Source organism: Chanodichthys erythropterus, chromosome 15 (assembly GCF_024489055.1).
Source record: "Chanodichthys erythropterus isolate Z2021 chromosome 15, ASM2448905v1, whole genome shotgun sequence".
NCBI classification, from domain to species: domain Eukaryota; kingdom Metazoa; phylum Chordata; class Actinopteri; order Cypriniformes; family Xenocyprididae; genus Chanodichthys; species Chanodichthys erythropterus.
This window is the reverse complement of record NC_090235.1, coordinates 9,744,636-9,768,752: the sequence shown is the minus strand read 5'-3', so window position 1 is coordinate 9,768,752 and position 24,117 is coordinate 9,744,636. Positions and strand designations below refer to the sequence as shown.

General features: G+C 36.1%; 1 protein-coding gene across 4 annotated transcripts in view; it reads right to left on the bottom strand.

The window, feature by feature from the left end:
* Window positions 1-1,351: 1,351 nt before the first annotated feature.
* LOC137037904 (MAP7 domain-containing protein 1-like) overlaps window positions 1,352-24,117 on the bottom strand; it is a 48,717-nt gene continuing 25,951 nt past the window's right edge. For 2 of the 4 annotated variants that reach the window (XM_067412291.1, XM_067412292.1), the window contains 15 exons: window positions 21,299-21,462; window positions 20,572-20,680; window positions 17,937-18,041; window positions 13,776-13,895; window positions 13,285-13,427; window positions 12,914-13,044; window positions 10,988-11,226; window positions 10,522-10,807; window positions 8,287-8,446; window positions 5,939-6,043; window positions 5,799-5,849; window positions 5,661-5,709; window positions 5,455-5,533; window positions 5,132-5,364; window positions 1,352-1,898 (listed from right to left, as the gene is read on the bottom strand). In XM_067412291.1, the coding sequence (XP_067268392.1) occupies window positions 1,888-1,898; window positions 5,132-5,364; window positions 5,455-5,533; window positions 5,661-5,709; window positions 5,799-5,849; window positions 5,939-6,043; window positions 8,287-8,446; window positions 10,522-10,807; window positions 10,988-11,226; window positions 12,914-13,044; window positions 13,285-13,427; window positions 13,776-13,895; window positions 17,937-18,041; window positions 20,572-20,680; window positions 21,299-21,462 (1,985 nt within the window). In that variant the 3' untranslated portion in view covers window positions 1,352-1,887. The remainder of the gene's footprint in view (window positions 1,899-5,131; window positions 5,365-5,454; window positions 5,534-5,660; window positions 5,710-5,798; window positions 5,850-5,938; window positions 6,044-8,286; window positions 8,447-10,521; window positions 10,808-10,987; window positions 11,227-12,913; window positions 13,045-13,284; window positions 13,428-13,775; window positions 13,896-17,936; window positions 18,042-20,571; window positions 20,681-21,298; window positions 21,463-24,117) is intronic. The other 2 variants (XM_067412293.1, XM_067412294.1) reach the window with 1 other exon arrangement.

Genomic DNA, 24,117 nt, shown 5'->3' with positions numbered 1-24,117 from the left:
CAAATGGCAGCAGAATTTTTTTTTAACCCGCTAAAAATGAAAATCTATGGGAAATATATAGGATCATGTTCTCAACCCATGTTCTCAAGTGTCTCATCTAGATTTTCAAACTTTGCCAACTTACCAAAATCTTCCATCAAAAGTCATAGATTTCAGTATGAACTCAAACATTTCTCATCTTCCAAGAGAAAATGACCTGATTTTAAAGCTCTATTTGTGTCTATTTTTACATTTTAGGAGAAACATCTGAGACAAAGTTGAAGCATGGCTTGAAAAGTCTCCCAAACTCCCAACCTACAGATTTTTAAGGGTTATTCAAATCAAATGCAAACCTGAGAGCAGTTCTTGTGGGCTCAGGCGGCGTGTTTTGTCACTCATTAGGATCCTATTCATTCCTGCCATGCCAAATGAATTAAAACCCAACTGGCAGCGTCCACCTTGGTCATAACTCACTTTATATCTGTTATCATCCATCTAAAAATACAGTGCTTGAGATGACATCGGACTCTCAGGGCCAAGAGCATGTCAGTGGGTGTGTGGTGGTGAAACTTCGGGTGGTCACAATGTGATTTAAGGCTATTTTTTTCCCCCTTTTAAATAATGCACTATATAATAATAGCTTACTGTCACTGTGTTTTTTTCATATATGCATTAATATCGCTCTGAAGTACCAGTACTGGGTGTCAACACAAGCACAGACTCACATCGGAGAACGAGAACTTCTAGATCTACTTTGTTAACAGCATAAATAAAATATGCATAGACAAGAGACAAAGATGTATGCAAGTGTACACTAATTGCACATCATAAATGGGATATTGTTCAGCATACGTGACGTGGGTGGAGGGTTAAGTTTAGATTCAGGGCTGCAGGATTGTGTTGCCCTCCACTGGTTGAAATTATTCATTGCACAGAAATTAAGTATGGCTACTGTGTCAAAATTATTCAATTTAAAGTTGATATAGCAAAAAAGATGCTTTAGTTTCGTCAAAGTAAACATTTCTTCTTAGCTTAGGTTGTATTTAAATCAGACCATTGCTTATCAAGTCATCATGACCAGTGCAATATGTACTTTAGACTAGATTGAAATTATAATCAAACGTTTTCATCTAATTTTTATTCTGTGACCATAACAAGCTTCCATAATATATCTTAGCATGCTAATGTAGTTTACAGTATTTCTTAGTACCTTAAATTACCGTCTGGATCTTTCTGACCCTCTGTTGTGCTCATGTGTCATCTGTTGCACAGAGGAGCAACTGTGGAAACACAAAAACATGCCTTCATGCGTGACTACAACATCTTAAGACCTTGAAATCATAAAGTACACAGCACTGACACACAGCCCCTTTCATAAAGATTTATTCCACAGGTCTGTCATAATCAGGCAAATATACATTAACATACAGAATATCGCCCTCTTCTGATGCTCCACACGTTAAATAACGCAATAATTCAAGACACACACGGTTTCTACTTAAAAGAACAATAACAATACATCATAACAACAACAACAACAATAATTAATATCATAATGATAGCCAAACATTGTGTATTTCCAAGTTGTATTTTCTAAAATTCATTATATAGTGACTCTTTTAAGGTGCACCACATAAATGGCAGGTGACTTTTTAAAGAAACTTTGCACCATGACACACAGTGAAATAGACAGAGACTTTTTGCAAACGTTTTATATGTATATAAGTGTCTTTTTAAGGTTCTCCTCCTCTTCTTTTACTTCCTCAAAGTGCTTCCACAGAAATCTGCGGTTTCTGTGTGTGTTTCTAAAATTAAAGCAGTCTTTTTATTGGTTTGGCACACGTCAGGGGTGGAAGCAGTGGTAGCGTAAGGCTTCTATTCTCTCCACTCACAGAAGGCTTTGCTCTCTCACAGGACCTCTGCAGATAGAGAGAGAGAATAAAAACAGAAACAAAAGTTTGATTTAGTCTTTAAAGGTTTTTGTTCACCCAGATCCCTCATCCTGCAACTCAAATAGAGATGTTTTGCAGAATGCCCAGGCTGCTTTTTCAAATTTAATAAAAATTAAAAAGTGATCCACACATGGTAAACCCGAATAAGTTGACCAATCAGCTGCCTCAAAATTTTTAACAAACTAATTCAGAAAATACTAACTTGCTAACATGTCAACAATAGCATGGTATAACACTTGCTGAATGAGTGCAGCAATATAAAACATTTAACATACTTGCTCTCAAACCAAGCCACACGCGCACCACATCACCATGATGGTATCTCTCCAAAAACCCACATTAACAGAAACTAGAACCATTAATCACTATTAAATCTCCCACTTAACATTAATCTTGCACAAAATACATTATATAACACTTAATTTTAGCATTTACTCTCCCTTTCGAGTGCCAAGGCAAAGCATGCTGGGAAATAGAAATCCCGTCCAAGTTTCAGTTACACTTAAGTTTGTCTAAATTAAAAGAAATAAGTTCATTAAACTCAAAACAATGAAACAGTTCAGTTTACTTTAAATATATATCTTGAAGGTAAAAGAAAGTTCAACCAAAAATGAAAATTCTGTCATTTATTACTCACCCTCATGCCGTTCCACACCCGTAAGACCTTTGTTAATCTTCGGAACACAAATTAAGATATTTTAGTTGAAATCCGATGGCTCCGTGAGGCCTCCATAGGGAGCAATGTCATTTCCTCTCTCAAGATCCATAAAGGTACTAAAAACATATTTAAATCAGTTCATGTGAGTACAGTGGTTCAATATTAATATTATAAAGCCACGAGAATATTTTTAGAGCGCCAAAAAAACAAAATAATGACTTATTTAGTGATGCCGATTTCAAAACACTGCTTCAGGAAGCTTCGGAGCATAATGAATCAGTGTATCAAATCTGCAGTTCGGAGCGCCAAAGTCCCGTGATTTCAGCCGTTGGCAGTTTGACACGCGATCTGAATGATGATTCAACACACTGATTCACTTGTGCTCCGATGCTTCATGAAGCAGCGTTTTGAAATCGGCCATCACTAAATAAGTCGTTGGCGCTCTAAAAATATTCTTGTCGCTTTATAATATTAATATTGAACCACTGTACTCACATGAACTGATTTAAATATGTTTTTAGTACCTTTATGGATCTTGAGAGAGGAAGTGTCATTGCTCCCTATGGAGGCCTCACGGAGCCATCGGATTTCAACTAAAATATCTTAATTTGTGTTCTGAAGATTAACAAAGGTCTTACGGGTGTGGAACGGCATGAGGGTGAGTAATAAATGACAGAATTTTCATTTTTGGGTGAACTAATTTGTTTAAATGGGTGATTCATGGCGATTTCACTTTTTTAACTTCAGTTATTGTGTAATGTTGCTGCTTGAGCATAAACAGTATCTGCAAAGTTGCAGCGCTGAAAGTTCAATGCAAACGGAGATATTGTCTTGTAAAGGCATTTTAATGCCTACAAAAATCCGGTTTGGACTACAACGAGCTTCTTCCAGGGTTGGTGACATCATAAACCCTGCAAAACACCCCCCCTGGGAACACTCAACAAAGTGGGCGAGGCCATGTGGCGCAGCATAATGAAAGCGGAAGAGTTGTGTACACCGAACGCGAGTGGCGCGACGCTTCAAAAGACAATAGAACCAATTATAATCTGTGATATTTTCTACACTGGATGCGGCGCTGAAGACAGTTTCCAGAATCTACACGAGTTCAATGCTGGATTTGCACAAAAGCTATTACTGAAAGATGAAGCAGTTCCCACTTTAAAAGCAGAAGCTGCTGATTATTGGCTTCAAACTGTAAGTACGTTTTATTGTTTGTACATGTCTTTTAAACGTATAGTTCTGTTGCTATTTTTGGTTGCATCAAGGACATATACAAAGAGCAACTCGTTTTTGCTTCACTAGCCAGTTAGCTGTATTATAGTGCATACTTCTTCAACAAACACCAACAAACTTCTATGTTCATTGACAAACAGTTGTTCATGCTATTAATTAAACGCCACCTTTACAAAAATGCTACTACTCAGACATGTATTCGGCTGCAGTAAAGCTTTAATCAGGATAAAACTTTATATTGAAAGCTAACAAACAGCAGTGACAGCATATCTAAACACTTTGACACAAATACAAAATACCATTCATAAACGTCCTTTAAAAGCTGGGATTGCTGTTCATCTGGGTATGATTCGGGCTCAATTTGATACAGCAATATAATCAAATTGAGCATACAATATAACTGAAGTGCACGTAACCATTAACCACTAAAATTGTAAGGGGCGTGGCGTTTCCAGACACTTCAGCGAATCACGATGGCTCTAGATACACTGGGCCAGCTAACCAATCTGAGCACATTGCGTATTTCGGAGGGAGTGGTATCAGAAGCAGGAAGTCAAACGAGCCGTTCGAATGGCAGTGGAAACAGAAGTGTAGAATAAAGGTAAAATATATGAAAAATACAGCGTCTTCAAAAAAAATGAAGCATTAAGACATGTTAAACTGTGCCCCAAAAACACAATCAAGCGTAGAAAAAAAAACACTGAACCACCCCTTTAATTTAAGTTCATCCTACTCAAACCAATTATTTTGAGCGTTTGGGTTTGCAAAGATCCAGCTCCAAAATGACAAAATAAAGTTTGCAAATGGCTTCAAAAGACAAAGAAATGTAAATGATTGTCCATTTTCATGTAGAAAAGATCAGCTTAGAGATTCTGCTAACCATCTTTTATGTTAAATATCTAATCTAAAATCATCTTACCTAATCTAAGCGGCCGTTTACACGACTAAAAACGTAAAACTTTTAATGTGTTTGGCTGTTCATTTACATGACAACAGCGTTTTGGGTGCCTGTAAATGCAAACTTTTGAAAACGGGTTTCAAAGTGCAAGGTTTCTCCGTGTAAACAACAAAAACGTAAATCTGTGGAAACAATGATGTCATGCACTTGCGTGACTAGCCTATGGTGTTTCATCGCCAACTAATGGCCTGGCAGCAGAATACAGCATTTTTAGTCGTTTTCGTGGATCCGTGGGAATGGGGATCATTTTGACAATGGTGTCGTCCGTATGCAGAAAACTCAAAGGATAAACTTCTCCATTATAAGCATATCGTTGTCTTGTAAACATACCCCAAAACTATCCAATCTTACCTGCCACATGTTGAGGTTTCATAGGTCCCGCCTTCATCATGAACGGTTCCCCTCCCTCAAAGGCCATGATTGGGTCAGCAGGTTGACCCTGCCCACTGTTTCCACTGCCACTGTGATTGGACAGCTTGATGATCTCCTCAAAGTCTGCTGCCTCTCCATTGGAGGACAGTCCATTCTGATGTTTGGTGGGCTGGACACCATTAACGACGGGTGCCGTGTCCCAGGACACAGAGCTGAGAAAGAAACATGGGTGAAATTCTCATTATTTTGTCAGATATTATCTCAAAATATTCATGCAACTTATTGTGCAACTTCTTGTTTACCTCATTTTCACATCTCCTTGTGATTGGTTGAAATTTGTCGCAGCACTATGAAGAGTTTCTGAAGGATTTTTCTGGATTACTGCAAGAAAAAAAGAATTAACAGCGACATATTATTTATTTAAACTAATTTTAAATATTTTTAATAGAGAAAAGAGATATTTTTTAAGGGTAACATCACATGCACAATACTAAAAATAGATTTTTACCACTGTCAGAGACTCTACCATTCACTTGAGCTGGGGTCTTTACGTCTTTCTGCAAAGGAACAAATAAAGCAGGTTCATTTTCCTTTCGCTCTGTGTGTGTGATGAATTCATACTCAATGAAACACAGACGTGTCCCACCTGTCCGCCTGCGTCACTCTTACGAGTCCTTTTCATGATTTCTTCCAGACGCTAGAAAGGTGAACATGGATGTTAGTCAAATTCACAGCAAAGGAAAATCACTCAGTTGCAATAAAAGCATTTGAAGAGTCTCCCGTTACCTTCTTTCTCTCCAGGCGCTCCTGTTCCTCCTTCTGGAAGTGTTTTTCTCTTTCTATCCTCTGTTTCTCTGCTTCCTCTCGGGCTTTGGATTCGGCCTCCTCTCGCTGGCAAAGACACAAATAAAACTTCATTACCCATAAGTCCTATGACACGACTCAAGGTTTGGCAGGTTATTGTGGTTCAGTTTGTCCCTGCTGGTAGAAAAATAACAGAAATTCACTGGTACGGAGGCAACATCAGTGTTGTTATTGTTGGCAAAAATAAAACTAAAATTAATAAATAATTGAAATTAAGCTGAAATAAAATAAAATATGAATATTAGATGAAAAACTTGAATAAATATCGGAAATGTTGGCTTGGCCACTAACTGAAGTAAGTTTAAGTACTAAAATTACTAAAACTCAAAAATGTAAGTTTTGCACACACACACACACACACACGGAAACAAATGACTAAAATGTTAAATAAAATGAAAACGGATGATCTAAAAATAAAAGCTAATTTAAATAAGAATAAATACTATTAATAATAGTGTATATAAATAATATTAAAATAAGACCAGCCAACATGATCACGACTGTGACTGATCAAGTAAAATATTGAATGTCAGGCTGAAATCTTTGTGCAATTTCACAATTTTACAAGCAGAATGTGTTTTATTTTCACTCCTCTGCCACAAGAGGGAAGCAGAGGCCAAATATATAACTGAAATGAAATAAAAATAAACCTTTTTTTTCAGCTAGTTGCCAATTTCCATTTATTTTAAGTAGCTACTAGTAATTTTTAGTAAAGTATTAAAAGAACTCAAATTAAATAAACATAAAAATAACAAAAACAAAATACTGAAACTTTAACAAAAATAAAATCTAATTCAAAATATTAACAAAAACTATACTAATATATAAATATTACTACAATAACACTGACCTAGACACAGTATCTTTTAACTGCATATAAAAAAATAGACTACTTACAAAAGACATAAATGCATTAAAGTACATTGAAAAAAATTAATTAGCTTAATCTCATTGCCCATAAATCCAGATGTGGCATCAAGTTCAATCTGTTTATGCATATCTGTGTCCTTGTCACAGTTTAAATCCTTTTTGATGCTGCTGAGACACCACAGCTGTCCTCTGTCTGTCCAGAGAGCTACAAACAGACCCATTAGGCCTGTCCTGCACGATCAGATCAAACCAGAACACATGCAGGCTTCATGTCAGATGGGCTCTGTGAGCTGACGGGGCAGCAGATGAGAGTCGCCCGAGGCTTATGTATCTTCTTCTCGTGAGTCGAATCTGAATACATAATGCACTGCAGGAAATTCAAACTGAGACTGTCGTATGAAAGCACTCGCACTAATGGCCTTTTGTCTGCCTGTGCCTCGGTCACCTTGATGCCTTGAAGGTCTTTTGTATTAAAATGATTTTACTGAAGACTGCAGATGGATTTTAAAACATTTTGGTATGAATGTACATGAAAAGAAGAAATAAAGCTGATTTGAACAAATGAATAGGTTCTGATTGAACACAAGACAATGCAAATATTTATATGCTCACCAAAACACATACACCACAAATACATAATTAAAGTTAATATGATTTAAGCCAATGAAACTGATATATATTAGCAAGGCAAATTAATTGAGCAATTAATGTCCACTTGACTAAAAGAAGCTTTTCAAAAATGTACTGACTTGTAAACGGATAAAATAAACAAATCAAATAAAAACTTTCAATTGCATGTCCAGGTCACATTTTGGTAAAATAAATAAAATAAAATAAAATAAAATAAAATAAAATAAAATAAAATAAAATAAAATAAAATAAAATAAAATAAAATAAAATAAAATAAAATAAAATAAAATAAAATAAAATAAAATAAAAATTGCCTAAAAATAATGGCATTTTGTGAGAATCATTATTTATTTGTGGTATTTTCTTGTATCAGAAACAGATTTTCCAACTCACCTACATACATTTTCTGTTATCTTTTTTTTTTGTAGTCATATATATACACATATTTCTGTATAAATAATATATACAAATAGACATGGTTTTTTATTTTATACAAAAGTATATGTATATTTAAGTATATTTATTTTCATATGTGTGTGTATATGTTGTTTAGATATTGGCATCACATCTGTTCTCCAAATTTCATCATTGCCCATTAAAAAGCCCATTTTTCTCCCATGTTTTCCGCAATGCACGTTGTTTGGATTTGACTTTAAAGAATGTTCAGAAGCTTCGTATTATTTTTCAGCACTATTAAAACACTTAAATGCTGTTATCCTGTTGATAAGTTTGTCATCAATGGTAGCCATTACCCATGATGCACTGCTCACCTGTTTCTGCAGACGCAGGTTTTCCTCTTGCTCGGCTCTTGCTCGCTCCTGCGCCTCCTTCTCCTCCTGCAGACGCTGCTGCTCTGCCATGAAGCGCGCCTCCTCCTCTCTGCGCCTCCTCTCCTCCTCCTCACGTCTGGCGTGCTCCTCACGCAGCGCTCTGAAAGAAGACGAGGCAGGTTTACCTTAGATAATCAGGCTTATTGTAGTTAACTAAAGCCATAAAAAACATTTTTATTACTTAAATCATCAAAAAAAATCATTAACTGAAGCATTACTAATTATAAAAAAAGAACTTATTTTATTTCAGCTACTTGCCCAGGGAACAGTTCTCATTTTCATTTATTTTAACGTAATGTACTAAAATAACTAAAACTAAATATAATGGGATCATTTTGATAAATAATATATAATAAATTAATACAACTATATAGACATATAAAAAAACTAATAAAAAAATACATTTCTAAAACTTTACATGGAAAATGAAATTGAATATTAAATAAAATGAAATTTAAAAATAAAAATTAACTATAATAAAAATAGTTATAAATAGTTAAAAAACTCTGTCAAGCAGTGTTATAGTATTATTTACAGTGGCATGAAAAAGTATGTGAACCACTTGCAGAATCTGTGAACATGTGAATAATTTTAATAAAATAAGTGAGATCATACAAAATGCATGTTATGTTTTATTTAGTACTGTCCTAAATAAGATATTTTACATAAAAGATGTTTGCATTTAGTTCACAAGACAAAAAAAATAGCTGAATTTATTAAAATAACCCCATTCATAAGTATGTGAATCATTGATTCTCAATACTGTGTGTGGTTACCTGATGATCCACGACTGTTTTTGTGTTTTGTGATGGTTGTTCATGAGTCTCTTGTTTGTTCTGAGCAGTTAAACTGAGCTCTGTTCTTCAGAAAAATCCTCCAGCTCCTGCAGATCCATCAGTTTTCAAGCATTTTTGCATATTTGAACCCTTTCCAGCAGTGGCTGTAGGATTTTGAGATCTGTGTTTTCATACTGAGGACAACTGAGGGACTCAAACTCAACTATTAAAAAAGGTTCAAACATGCATTAAGAGTCGGGGGGTGAAAACTTTTGAATTTAAATATCAAGGTAAATTGTACTCAATGTTTCTCCCAGGAAACATGCAAGTATCTTCTGTTGCTTCCGAAGGGCAGTAGTAAATGAAAAACAACGATATTTAAATATAATAAGAAAAATTGTGACATCTTCATCCTGTTCAAAAGTTTTCACCCCTCAGCTCTTAATGCATCGTGTTTCCTTCTGGAGCATCAGTGAATGTTTGAACCTTTTTTAACAGTTGTGTTTGAGTCCCTCAATTGTCCTGATTCAGCCACTGCTGGAAAGGGTTAAATTTGCAAAAATGCTTGAAAACTGAAATTTCTGCAGGAGCTGGAGGATTTTTCTGAAGAACAGATCTCAGTTTAACTGCTCAGGACAAACAAGAGACTCATGAACAACCATCACAAAACACAAAAACAGTCATGGATCATCAGGTAACCACACACAGTATTGAGAATCAATGGTTCACATACTTATGAATGGGGCCATTTTAATAAATTCAGCTATTGTTTTGTCTTATAAACTAAATGTAAACATCTTTTATGTATAATATCTTACTCAGGACAGTACTAAACAAAAAATAACATGCATTTTATATGATCTCACTTATTTTATTAAAATTATTCACATTTACACAGATTCTGCAAGTGGTTCACATACTTTTTCATGCCACTGTATATACTATACTATTATGTATTAATTAATTTGTATTAATGTTTTGAATTTGCTTTTATTTTTATATATTTTAAGTTGATTTTTTAGTTGTTTTGTTATGTGCTTTTGTCATTTTTGTTAGTTTTTTATATTACTATTTAGATTTTTTTGTCAATTTTAGTTTATTGATTTCCAATTAGTAATTTTAGTGTTTCAAGGTAAATTTATGTCAGTTAGTTGTCAAGACAACATTTCTAATTTTCATTTAGTTTAATTTTGCCATCTAATATTTGGGTTTTGTTTCAGCTTTTTCTTCAATTTTTTCAATTTTCTACCACAATTGTTTTTAAAATAGTTTTAGTTGATGATTTATTTTCTGTTGTGATCACTGTAAATATCAATCAAGCGGTCTCTTTCTGTCAAAGTGGGCGGGACTTTATGTTTGATATGCAAGACTGACACTCTACACTCTATAATCAACTAACCTGCTCTTCTGCTCCTGCTCTCGTCTCTCTTGCTCCTCCTTCTCTCTCTGCTCACGTGCCTGACGTCTCTTTTCTGCCAAAACCCTGGCCGCCTCCTCTGGATCATTGGTCCCAGCTGTGGGCTTGGCGGCCGGAGGGCCGGGCTCAGGAGAGAGCGATCGAGAAGGAGCGGCGGCTACAATAGGCACCGCCTCTGGTGTCTGAGGAGCTGCTGTGATTGGTGCAGAGGTAGTGAGGGGCGTGGCCGGAGCAGAGGAGACAGTGATGTCAGGAACACTAAGAGCAGCTAAACAGAAAAAAACAGTCCATCAAGAAGAGTAAAAAACCTTACAAGCACTTGCGTTTCTTTTATACATATTAAAGCTATAAAAGTCACCCCAGGTTCCTTGAAAACCATTGAGCCGTCATGCAGATTTATCTGAGAGCAAAGCCTCTCTGCTTCGGTAGTCAGGATGATCACACTCACTCTTTGTGTCCTTGGGAGGGTCAGCCTGACGGGGCTCCTTGGTTTCCACGGCGACCGCGGCGACGGCGGGGGGCTGCACACGGGCGGGAGTCTGAGCTCGTTTAGGCCGTGTCTTGGTGCCAGGAGGAGTCCTGCCCGAAGATGAGGGTGGTTTGGGGGACACCGCTGGATTGGGGGAGAGGGGGCGACTCCTGGGCGTCGCAGGTGATGAAGCTCTGTTTTTAGCTTTGAGATTTGGGCTAAAAAAAGAGAAGAGAATTAAGAACACATCCTAACATAGACCAAAACAAATGGTTTTGTAACCACAATAAAAAATTATTTCTTTACTTTGTATTTTTATTTTTATTCCCATTACATTCTAGTATATTTAATTGTAATTTCAATTCAATTTTTAGTCATTTTATTATGTGCTTTTGTCATTTTTGTTAGTTTTTTATATTAGTATTTAGTATTTTTAATTTTTAGATTTAGATTTTATTTATTTCCAGTTATTTCCATTTTAGTGCATCCACTTAAACTTATTTCAGTTAGTTGCTAAGGCAATATTTCTAATTTTCATTTAGTTTACTCTCGTAGTTCATTTAGGTGATGAAGCTCTGCTTTAAGCTTCATAACCTAAATGAGAACAGAATTAAGAACACCTCCCAATATTGTAACATGTATGTCCTGTTTAGTTTCATTGTGTTTTGGTTCAGTATTCCCTGTTCTGGTTTGCTTAGTTCCCTGTGCTTATAAGGGTATGTTTACATGACAACGTTGTACTAAAAACAAAAAAGTTTTTCCTTTGCGTTTTTTGGGGTACAGACGACAATGTTATCAAAATGATCGCTGTTCCTGAAAATGACTAAAATTATTCATGCCAGGACAGTAGTTGGCGATGTCACTTTGTAAAGATAAACTGCATGCCTATAGACTGAACACGTAATACGCATGTGCATGACGTCACCTTTTTCACAAATTCACATTTTTTTTGTTTACATGAAGACAATAATGGTATCATTTTTGAAAACTTGCACTTTGAAACCTGTTTTCAAAAGTTTGCATTTTCAGGACCTCAAAATGCCGTTGTTTAAAGGAACAGCCAAAACACAGCGAAAATTGTTTTCCATTTTTAGTTGAAAAAAGTGTTGTGTAAACGGACCCTTAGTTTCCATAGTTCCTAATTTGCGGGTAGGTGGCGGTTGGTTGACACATTTTTAAAAGCTGATTCAGGTGACGATTGAGCTGATCCACTAATACACAGACACATATATAGCCAAACCCTAAGTTTGAACAATAATAATAGTGATGCTTGCCTTAGCAAGTAGCATTAATAATGTGGATTTTGTCACTTTCAGCGAGAAAACAAATTACCCTGAGACCTTGGCGCCTGGTTTGGAAACAGTGTAAATAACCAACCAATCAGGCAGGACATGGACAGCCATAATAAGAGTACAACTTTAATCCTTTAATGGTTAATTTATCACTTTTTCCACAAAGCAATTGAACACAAAGGCCTGTATAAAAGTGAACAGCCTGCCAGACGCCCTGCTGGTCTGGACCAGAGCCTCTCTTTGGCTCGTGAGCGCACAGTGTTTAACTTGCAGCAGCTTGTGCTGTGTGTGTGTGTGTATAACTTGTATAATGACATGGGTATGACATAGGTATTACAAGAAGAGGGTGCCTTATGAGGACATTACCCCATGTCCCCATTTTTCAAAATACTTATAAATAAAAAAGAATGAGACTTTTTGACAAAGTAAAAACGTGCACAGTTTTCTCTAATGGGTAGTTTCAGGTGTAGGGTTGGTGTAGGGGGATAGAAAATACTGTTTGTACAGTATAAAAACCATTACGCCTATGGAATGTGCCCACAATTCACAAAAACAAACCTGTGTGTGTGTGTGTGTGTGTGTGTGTGAGAGAGAGAGAGAGAGAAAGAGTCACCTGGCTTCTGTTTTTGTTCTGGTTATGGACTGAGATTGTCTCTTCTTCTCCACTTTTTCTTTAGACAGAGCGCTCTTCTCCTTTTCGTTCTCTCGCTCCTTGTCTTTCTTTTCTTTCTTCTTCTTCTCAAACTAGAGGAAAACATTGAAAATCATTTTAAAGGAGTCAAATCAATATTATATATCAAAAGAGAAAACAGTTATTTTAAATTATAATAACATTTCCCAATATTACTGCATTTTTAATCAAATAAATGCAGCTTTGGTGAGCATTAAAAACCTTAGAGAGATACAGACTCCAAACTTTTGAACTGATGTGTATATTAGCATTTTTATATTAATATTTCTGCATTTGTTGTTCTGTGTTTATACCGGTGTGGAGTTGCGTCTGTGCTGGCGCTGTGTGATGTCAGGGGTGCTGGCTGAGACCCTCCAGCGTTCAGCGCTGTGCTGGTGAGGATGATGATGGGAGCAGGGCGTCAGAGGAGACACAGATGCAGAGCGGGAACACTGATCTGAGATCAGACACAGAGGTGTTTAGAGACAGTCACTTATTTACACTCAAAACATTACATATACTGAATAGAGAGAATACACTGCTGTTCAAAAGTTTAGAGTTGGTAAGATTACTACATTTTATTAATAGAAATCTCTTATGTTCATCATTTGATCAAAAATACAGTAAAAAACAGTAATATTGTAAATAACATTGTATTCAGTAAATAAGTGCAATTGCTTGTTTGCATTCCATTACATCTTTTTATGATGTGTGTTTATCTCATCACATGCTTGTGCATGTAGAATGTATTGAGCATAACCATTACCTTAAGACATGTTAAGTGTGTGTGTGACGTTTAACTCACGGGGGTCGCTGCTGTTCTGGAGGGTGGCGACGCTCCGGCTGCGAGCCAGAAAGGAAAGGGTGGGCGTCATCAACCTCTCCACGATGCGGCTCTCCCACGGGCTCAGACGCAAGCTGCGGGCTGACACAAGAGGGCGCTGTTAGCATCGACACATGTGGACACATACCGCAGGTCACTCGATAAAGGGCCGAAGCAAGCGTTCAGCCAATCGGCTGGCTGTAACATCCAGTAACAAGCAGCCTGACCAATCAGAGAAGCTGTTACTGGAAGTGGAATTTTCAAGCCCTTCGTTGAGTGAACACTGTATGTTAGACTTTGATGCTTTATTGCTCAAAGTTTTCTCTTTCATAGCTCTGGAGACAAAATGGAGCTCTAATGTATGTTTCATTAAAGATAATTCTTTTAAAATGTCTCGTAAGAACAAAAAATAGACACAAATGAGTCAATCGTTGACTTAAAGTACAGAGCGATATCACAGAAAAGTTGATATTCAGTACGATTTTTTTTTTTTTAAAGAAATCATTAATTTTCTTCAGCAAGGATGCATATATTTAATCAAAAGTGACAGAAAAAAATGTTAAAAAATGATTTTGATTTAAAATACAAGTTCAAATACATTCAAAGAATCCTTCAAAATGTATACTGTAAAAATATTAAGAATTTTCAACATTGATAATAATAATAAATGTTTCTTGAGCAGAAAATCAGCATATTAAAATGATTTCTGAAGGATCATGTGACTCTCAATCTGGAGTAATGATGCTGAAAATTCAGCTCTGATCACAGGAATAAATTACATTTCAAAATATATTAACATACAAAACAGTTATTTTAAATTGTAATGATATTTCACAATGTTACTGTATTTCTGATCGAATAAATGCAGCCTTGATGAATATAAGAGACTACTTTCAAAAACATTAAAAAATCGTACCCACCCCAAACCCAGTTGTGTAAATAGCTCAGATCATTTAGTGTTACAAAAATATGATGAGACATGTTTGAGTTATAAACAAACACTAACTTTAGTATTCTCAGCAAGTCTGAGAAGAGTTTGAGACATCATTGAGATCTCTTCTGAAACTCCAGAAGAAACAAATCTGAATCTTTTTCTCAGGAGAAACACCTGAGTCACATTTTGCTCTCCATTTAATCTCATTGTTCTCTCTGAGAAACTTTGCGATATTTAAGAGATTTCATTTATAAATTCTCTGCATGGTTTAACTGCACTCTAATAGCAGAATAATTAGAGTGTTCATTATGGGATGCTGCTGCTGAGTTAATATTCTGAGAGCACATTAAATGAGGTTTGGGCTGTCACGGAGATGACTGAATGACACTTCTCTACAGACATGAGAAAAACAAGTGACGAAGAAATGAATCTGTGGTCTCAATAACACTCGTTTTCTCCCATGCTCCTTTGCTACAAAACACAAACACACTCGGGCACGAACAGACAGAAACACACTCCGAATGTCGTATTCGCAATCGCGTAACATTAAAACAATACTGTGTATCAAAACGGACCCTGTTCTCGATGTAGCAACGAGGTGGTGTTCCGATCTGACACTGTACAACACGAGAAAATTTACAACACTTCGTGACGGCTGGTCACTGGACGTTGCTAGGCAACAGCTGCCTTTTTTTCTCCCCCACTGCGGCAAACCGTGCTGTTGCCTGAACTACTGTAACAGAAGGTTTGATCACGATCTAGGATATAAACTCCTGCTTTTAAACAATCGTCATTCTATATGTTATAAAAACAATATTTAGCAGCATTCCCAGGATGATTGTTGCAAAAAAAACAAACCTCAATGGCCAGAAAGTCTCTCAAGACTGCAGCTAAAATGTTTAACCTATATTATATATTATATCTCAGTAAAAAGTGCACTTTGAGTGGTCATCTCTAATGACAGGGAAATAAGACCAGACCATAAGCTACACAGTTGCCATGCGGTGCACAATGCTGTTATTATCTTGATTTATACACATCTGCATAGCCACAGTTTTGCTGACTTATAATTGGTGCTTTCTGCTGCATGTGGATGTCAGCATTCTAGAAAACACATTATTTCCTTAGAGAGGAAACTTAAAATGAGGCTATGTTCAGAATAACTACCATACTGCTACTATCTCTGCAGGTTCTAGCATTTATACTGCGCATAGTATGTTATTATCCATTTGCATAGAATATCGGGATAGCATACTACTTTTGCTGTGTATATAATGTGCTTAAACTGACCTTTCATTTGAAGAAAGATGAGTGTTATGATTTTTAACCTCTTGTCTTTAATTTGATTGGACCACATACTGATAAAAATGATTCATACTACTGTTTGTGAGTGTTTAGCATTGCATAATGCTATACTGTTTGAAAAAAATATATTTAAAAAAAAAAAATAGCGTGCCGTACAGTAGGGATGGGAAATTTCTTAATCAGAATCATTATCATTTAAAAAAGATTTTCTGATATGTATCACGAATCGCGATTCTCAAGAAATGATTCTGAGCTTAGTTTTTAACAGCAGATGGCACTACATGCTTTAGAAACACCTGTAATCTGCTTGCTTCCAATTCCTTCACACACTCCACTTAAATCTAAAATAATCATTCATAAAGTTTGAAAAAGTTGAAGCAAATTACAAGGATGTTCGCAGTGGACTGTGTTTACATTAATCTCACGTCATAAAAGCATTCTGAGCCGAAGTGCAAATATATTTAACCACTTACAAGCCAAATGCACGAGCGCTCTGCAGCACTCTTCTTCGTGAGCATCTGAGTGTGCGGTTACAAACTAACCTACAGTGCCATCTGCTGTTAACACTAAGCTCAGAATTGATTTGAGAGAAAAATAATCAGAATCGATCCAGTATCATTGTATCGTGAATCAAGAATCGATGTACTGTCCCAGCCCTAGTAAATAATGGTGCAAATACCCGTAAATTGACTAGCAAAAACCTTAGTAAATCACTTTGCAAATCATTTAAATACTCTCCTCCCATAAATTTTGTGTCTGAAAGGGAAACTCCAACAAATGCATATGCAATAAGGTCAGCCGAAAAAATAAATGTGTCCATTCCTTTTCAGTGCTAATTTTTCATTGCATGTCTTTAGTAAATCCTGACAGTAGCTTTTTAATGCCAAAAGAGGGTTTGCGCAGATGCATATATATATATATATATATATATATATATATATATATATATATATATATATTGTGGCCATGAATTAAGAAATTGTTCCCTCATTTTAGTAAAACATGATTCGTGGCCATGTTGAACTAATTCCTTCCCTCGCTTTGCTATGATTTAACTAAAACAAAGGAATGAAATATTACAGCATGGACACAAATTAAGGAATTTCTTTCTGTGCATGCCATGTGTTTGGCTCCATACATAAGAGACTTCTTTCTGACCCTGAAAAAAAGGCAAAATAACCATTAAGGAATCAGAAGCATTAAGTGGATTTGGAATGAGCAATAAATTACATTCCCATCCTCAGTATACAGTGTATATTGTGCAGTATACAGTAAGCAGTATGCAAGTATTCCAATCTGAACACAGCCAGAAACATTGACAACTACTTAACTATTGCAAAGCATCACTTATTTATATGAATCAATCAATCCATTAATATGATTAAGATCAGATTAGTCAATTAAAGTGGCACATATTATATTATATATCCTAACTTAGTTACCAGACCACTGTTTTATGATCACTGATTAATAATCAGCCTTTCAAATCACACACTCAAATTAAAAAGCCCACCACCAGCACCATAACCCACACCAAAAACTGATGACAGGAACACAAAAATAAGAAAGGAATGAAATAAAAATAGATATGTCCACCACTTACTGGACCACAGATAAATAACCATCACAGACTATGATGCAACAATGTGAGCACTGATCAAAAAGTGCACAGAAGAAGAGATTACCCACGATGCAACACAAGAACGAGGGAAGTGGGGAAGTGAATAAAAAAGATGTGAGAATGACCATCGATCACCAGGCACAGGCACAGGCAAGCAGGCCACCAAAAATGAGCAAATCAAAAGTAGTTCATGAGAAAACACAACTGAAGAACCAAAAACCAGACGGAAGGTTTGGAGGGAGGGATTTTTGGAGGTGAAACGCGGGAGCCGCTCCGTTCTTACTTCTGCAGGGCGAGTTCCAGAGCGTGGCCGAGGACTTGGACAGCCTGTTGTTAATCACAGGCTCCGTCTGCCGCGGCAGGTTGACCGTGGAGGCCGAGCATCTGCCTGCAGAACGCAACACAGAGAGCAGAGCGTTCATACTGACCCCGTGAGAGACAGCGGGACGGGGCGCAAAACTGGAGCTCTTGGAGGGTCATGCAGACTTTTGGAGGGAGAGCTGGAGGAGGCGGTCACTCTTGCATCAACTTGTGATCATGTGAGATGATCGTACATTTAAGATGTACATTCAATTACATACAATGCTAACAACCATTTTTATATGATGACTCACTTTTAGGCTCATGAACGCTGACTACAGTGGTTAAATATTTACTGTAGATAAACTACCGTTCAAAAGTTTGGGTCGGTAAGATTTTTTAAATTGTTTTTGTAAGAAGTTTGTTATGCTTACCAAGGCTGCCATTATTTGATCTTCAAATACAGTTATAACAGTAATATTGTGAAAAGTTATTTGAATATATTTTAAAATGTAATTTATTCCTGTGATGTCAAAGCTGAATTTTCAGCATCATTACTCCAGTCTTCAGAGTCACATGGTCCTTCAGAAATCATTCTGATATGCTGATTTGCTGCTCAAGAAACATTTCTTGAAATGTTGAAAACAGTTGTGCTGCTTACAGGATTAGTTCACTTCAGAACTGAATTTTCCTGATAATTTACTCACCCCCAATGATGTTCATGTCTTTCTTTCTTCAGTCGAAAAGAAATGAAGGAAAATATTTCAGGATTTTTCTCCATAAAATGGACTTCACTGGGGACCATCGGGTTGAAGGTCCAAACTGTAGTTTCAGTGCAGCTTCAAAGGGCTCTACACAATCCCAACTGAGGAATAAGGGTCTTATCTAGAGAAATGGCTATTTTCTAAAAAAGTATATACTTTTTAACCACAAATGCTCATCTTGCACTGCTCTGCAATGTGCCACGTATGACGTATTCAGGTTGGAAAGGTCACGTAGGTGGAAGTACCGAACAAGTGTTTACAAAGCGAAAATGCAAAAAGTAAGTCAAACAGCCTTTACGAAAAAAAAGGGCAAAACAATGACGTCGGACAATTTTTTAAGTTGTAGGAGAAAATGAGTTCAAGTTTTTTGCCCTACCTTGGTACTTCCTACATCATGCGTGACCTTTCCAATGTGATTATGTAATGCGTGGCGCATCGCAGAGCAGCGCAAGATGAACATTAGTGGTTAAAAAGTGTAGTTTTTTATTTATTTATTTTTTTAGAAAATGACTGATTGTTTCGCAAGACAAGACCCTTGGGATCTTGTAGAGCTGCACTGAAACTATAATTTGGACCTTCTACCTGTTAGTAACCATTGAAGTCCACTATATGGAGAAAAATCCTGGAATGGTTTCCTCAAAAACCTTAATTTCTTTTCAACAGAAGACAGAAAGACATAAACATCTTGGATGACATGGGGGTGAGTAAATTATCAGGAAAATTCAATTCTGAAGTGAACTAATCCTTTAATATTTTAGTGGAAACCTTGATGCATTTTATTCATGATTTTCTGTTGAATAGAAAGTTCAATGAACAGCAATTATTTGAAATAGAATCTTTTGTAACGTGTATTTACTGTCACTTTTGCTCAATTGAATGCATCCTTGCTGCATAAAAGTATTCATTTCTTTAAAAAAAGTTCTTACTGACCCAAAACTCTTTTACAGTAGTGTATACTAGACTATCTAGGTAAATCAGCACTATCCTACTGATAAGACCAGCATTATCACCAGCATGTGTTGTGATATGGATGATGTTTTCTAGCATGGCATGCTGGTGTCTACATCAGGCATTTTAACCAGCTTAACCATAAAAAAGATGTTGGTCATCCATCATTACCAACTCCAACCAGCATCCTTTAAATTTATAGGTCAGATCTGGTCTTTTCAACAGGGTAGAACTGTACAAAGTGATCCAACATGGCGTCACTTCCTGTAACACACTGGTCACTGAAGATACATCAACAATTAATCAGAGGAAAAAGAATAGGCTTCTTATCATTTGTGTTATAATCACACAATGTCATACATACAGTAGACACATCAACACCCATCACTGTGATGTTAAAATCCCACACTAACATCTCTTTGGTCTAATAATATGGAGAAAATCACACCTTAGCAAGAGAAAGAGATGATATCAAAGTCCTTTGCCTATATATATCCAGCACAGCTACACCAGAAAAAAATGGTTTTAAAGAATAAAAAAAAAATAAAAAAAAAAAACATACAAAAACCATAGAAATGATGTTCATGCCAATGATTAGCAAGTTTGTGGTGGTGAAACCATAATAAGATGATTTGTGTCCCTCACGTTTTGACGTTTAGATGAACTTAAAGTGTGTCAACAAAATCATAACCAGATGGTGACACATATTAACCATCTACAGCAGTAAAATCTCAGCACTCAAACTGACTGACACTGAACAAGCACAATATTGTGTCAAGATAAGAAGTTTCCAAGTTCACATCAGGTTCTCTTCTCCTTCCTAAATATTGTTTTAGATGGATGTAATGAGTCTAGTTCATATTCTAAAGATGTATGAGTCTGTAAAGTTTGACTAATAACACTTACTCTCTCTGCGGGAGGTCTGGTTCAAGCCGCCGGCCCACGACCATCTCTGCTGACGGATCTCAGCCCACGTTTTTTTGGTTGATCTCTTTATGGCAGATTCATACCTCTCCTGTGGAGAAAAAATTCAAATATTGACTATCATAGTCATTTTGAACATTATACACACTACTGTTCAAGTTTGGAGTCGGTAAGATAAAAAAAGGTAATATTGTGGAATATTATTACAATTTAAAATAACGGTTTTCTATTTGGATATATTTTAAAATGTAATTTATTCTTGTGATCAAAGATGAATTTTCAGCATTATTACTCCAGTCTTCAGTGTCACATGATCCTTCAGAAATCATTCTAATATGATGATTTGCTGCTCAAGAAACATTTGTTAATATCAATGTTGAAAACAATGCTTTATTTTTTTGTGGAAACCGTAATACATTTTTTTCAGAATTGTTTGATGAATAGGAACAGCCTTTATTTGAAACAGAAGTATTTTGTAAGCTTATACAAATCTTAACTGTCACTTTTGATCAATTTAATGCATCCTTGCTGAATAAAATTATTCATTTCTTTAAAAACAAATCTTACTGACCCCAATCTTTTGACTCCAGACTTTTGAATTTGAACCCTAACAAGCTTCTTTTGCATTTACAATACTGTGTATGTCACTTGCTTTGATATTTAGTCATGCTGTCTCAATGAACATTATGTTTGCAGCTAGTCTCCACACCTTATTTTTCTCTAGTTTCTGTCTCTGTTTCTCCTCCAGCAGAGCTCTTCGTTTCTCCGCCTTCAGTCTTTGTTCCTCCAACTTCCTCCTGCGCTCTTCCAACTGGCTCTCGCGCAAGCGCCGTGCCTTCTCCTCCTTCTCCAGCCACTGAGCTTTCTTCGCCGCTGAGAAAGAGAAGAGAGAGAGTTTTTGGGTGACGCTGCCTATTGCTTCTTGTGTCAATTCCAGTTAACGATTACATGTCATTTATGAATCATTTTTCCTCATGCTACCCCTGAAATTTCTCATGAGAAATACAAATAGATGCAAACAAGATAGTCTAAGACGTTGAGATCATTTCTGGAAACCTGAAGTGAGATTACTGAGGTCCCAGCTAACAGCAAACATTTTCAGAATTTTGGCTAGAGTTCTGGCAAGTTTCTTTCAAAATTCTGAACAAATATTATTCCAGTAACATTAATAGAACGTTCATTCAATGTTATCTGGTGTAATAATGATCTAATAATGTTCTCAAAACATTAGCAAAAAACATTATTTATACATTGCTCATGGAACTTTTTTTCTTGAAATGTTATAGTCGGATGTTCGTTTAACTTTTTTAAATGTTGCTACTTGTTTTAGAATGTTTAGAGAACATTCAAATGTAACATTCCCATAATGTTTGTAAAATGTTCTATTAATGTTCATATAATGGGAACATTAGCTAAATGTTCTTAGAACAAACTTTTGTTAGCCAGGGTTTTCAGCAAAAGTCTCAATTTATCAAAAATCTCATTAGTGACTGGCAGAAATAAATGAGATATTAATATCTCATATGTGAATTTAGTTATTTAAGGTTGTGTGGAAATCAGAACTGATTGTTTTACGTTCATTTAACATTAATAATCATTAACAATTGTGCAATCAAACCCAAAGCTATTGATTTACTCTCCACTGAGAACTTATATTTATAAATCAGTGCTTGAGGAAAAACTAAACTGCTAATAAAACAGCCTTTTCCTCTCATGTGTGTTCAGCAGTTAGACTTCAAAACAATTAAAAACCAATCAAATCTCTTTATTTAAAACCCCAAGCACGCTGAGCTTCAGCTGGATGCATTCTGCTCACAGGCCCAATTTAAGGAACACACGAGACATCACACTGTGGAATTTCCTGTTTTTCGGTCCCTCAACCATAACTAAGTCTACACACACACAGCAGTCCAGATGGGATTTGAGTTGAGGAATACAAACACAGGGGAACTGCTTCCATTCACAACATTGCTTTAGATCCATGAGGGGCGACACACTGTATTTACTTTACCCTGTTTCTTTTCAAAAGCACATCCTCTTTATACCACAGGAAATGCAGTGACTCATTAATGAGATGAGCTGTGATTCACACAAAAGCTACATGTGAATGAGAAGCACTGAGATTCACTGAACACAAACATGGCAAAAATCTGTGTCTGTATTTTGTTGATTAACATTTTTATACATGTAAAGTAAATGGGTAGACAGACAGAAAGATAGATAGATAGATAGATAGATAGATAGATAGATAGATAGATAGATAGATAGATAGATAGATAGATAGATAGATAGATAGATAGATAGATAGATAGATAGATAGATAGATAGATAGATACATACATACATACATACATACATACATAGATAGATACATAGATACATAGATAGATACATAGATACATAGATAGATACATAGACACATAGATACATAGACAGACAGACAGTCTTATGCAGAATATTTAAAACTGTGTGGCAAAGATGTAGTTTTTTTTACTCTGAATAAGTAATTCTGACTTACTCTAAATCCAATTACATAAAACCCTTCAGTCCTTAATAAATGAAATAACAATTCTGTTTTATATCCTTCAACATAAGATGATCTCAGCCTTCATGTTAAACCGCCGGTCTCAGCTGCAGTGAACCGCTAGCGAGCTAAACACGCTCACTAATCCTATTAGTTTCATACAATATGCAATATGACACTGCGACTGCACAGAAAAATAGATTTTATTCTCAGTGCAATTCAATTTATCTGCAATCCGGCATTACAGCACTTGCTTCGTTCTAACAGCTAAGCCAGGTTTACGTCTTTGTATACGCAGCAATTGTCAAGCTAAGATATTTTGTTGAAAACTACAATAAACCCTTTATGTAAAGCCTACAGCTGTGGTGCATGACTGGACTTGTCGAACTGATAAACAACTGCCTAGACATTGAGGTTTATCTGCGTCTCCAGCTGAAAGTGAGCTGATAGCCAAGCAGGCTAATCATGCTAATGGCAAAAGTAATTACAGCTAATCTGAGAGAGAGAGAGAGAGAGAGAGGCATGGCTAAATGAACTGTAATGATGGCACATTTTTCACCCAGTGCCTGCAGGGATTTATCAGATAGTTAAAAGTGGAGAATTTGAGACACATGCACTGATTTATGAACGCTACTGCACATGGGAATGATGAAATATGTATGTATTTCATAATCATTTGTAGCATGGCACTATGTTCTTGCACTGCTGCAATAGATGTTAAAAATGTTGAGTAGGTTCTTGTAACAGAGCATAAACTCTGTTCAAATGCAAGTTAATTAATCATAGGAAACAGTGAAAACAAACACACACACAAAAAAAAGGATATGCAAAGTAAAAGTTTAAGTTCAGCCATTGTGCATATGAGATTTAACATAATATCCCTTAATCATAATGATTTTTGAAATTGTGGACAAAGAAAGTTGAACACAACCAAATGAGAAAAACAATGAGCACAGGACATGAAATAAATGGAAACGATCCACTTAATCAAATGATTGATTCTG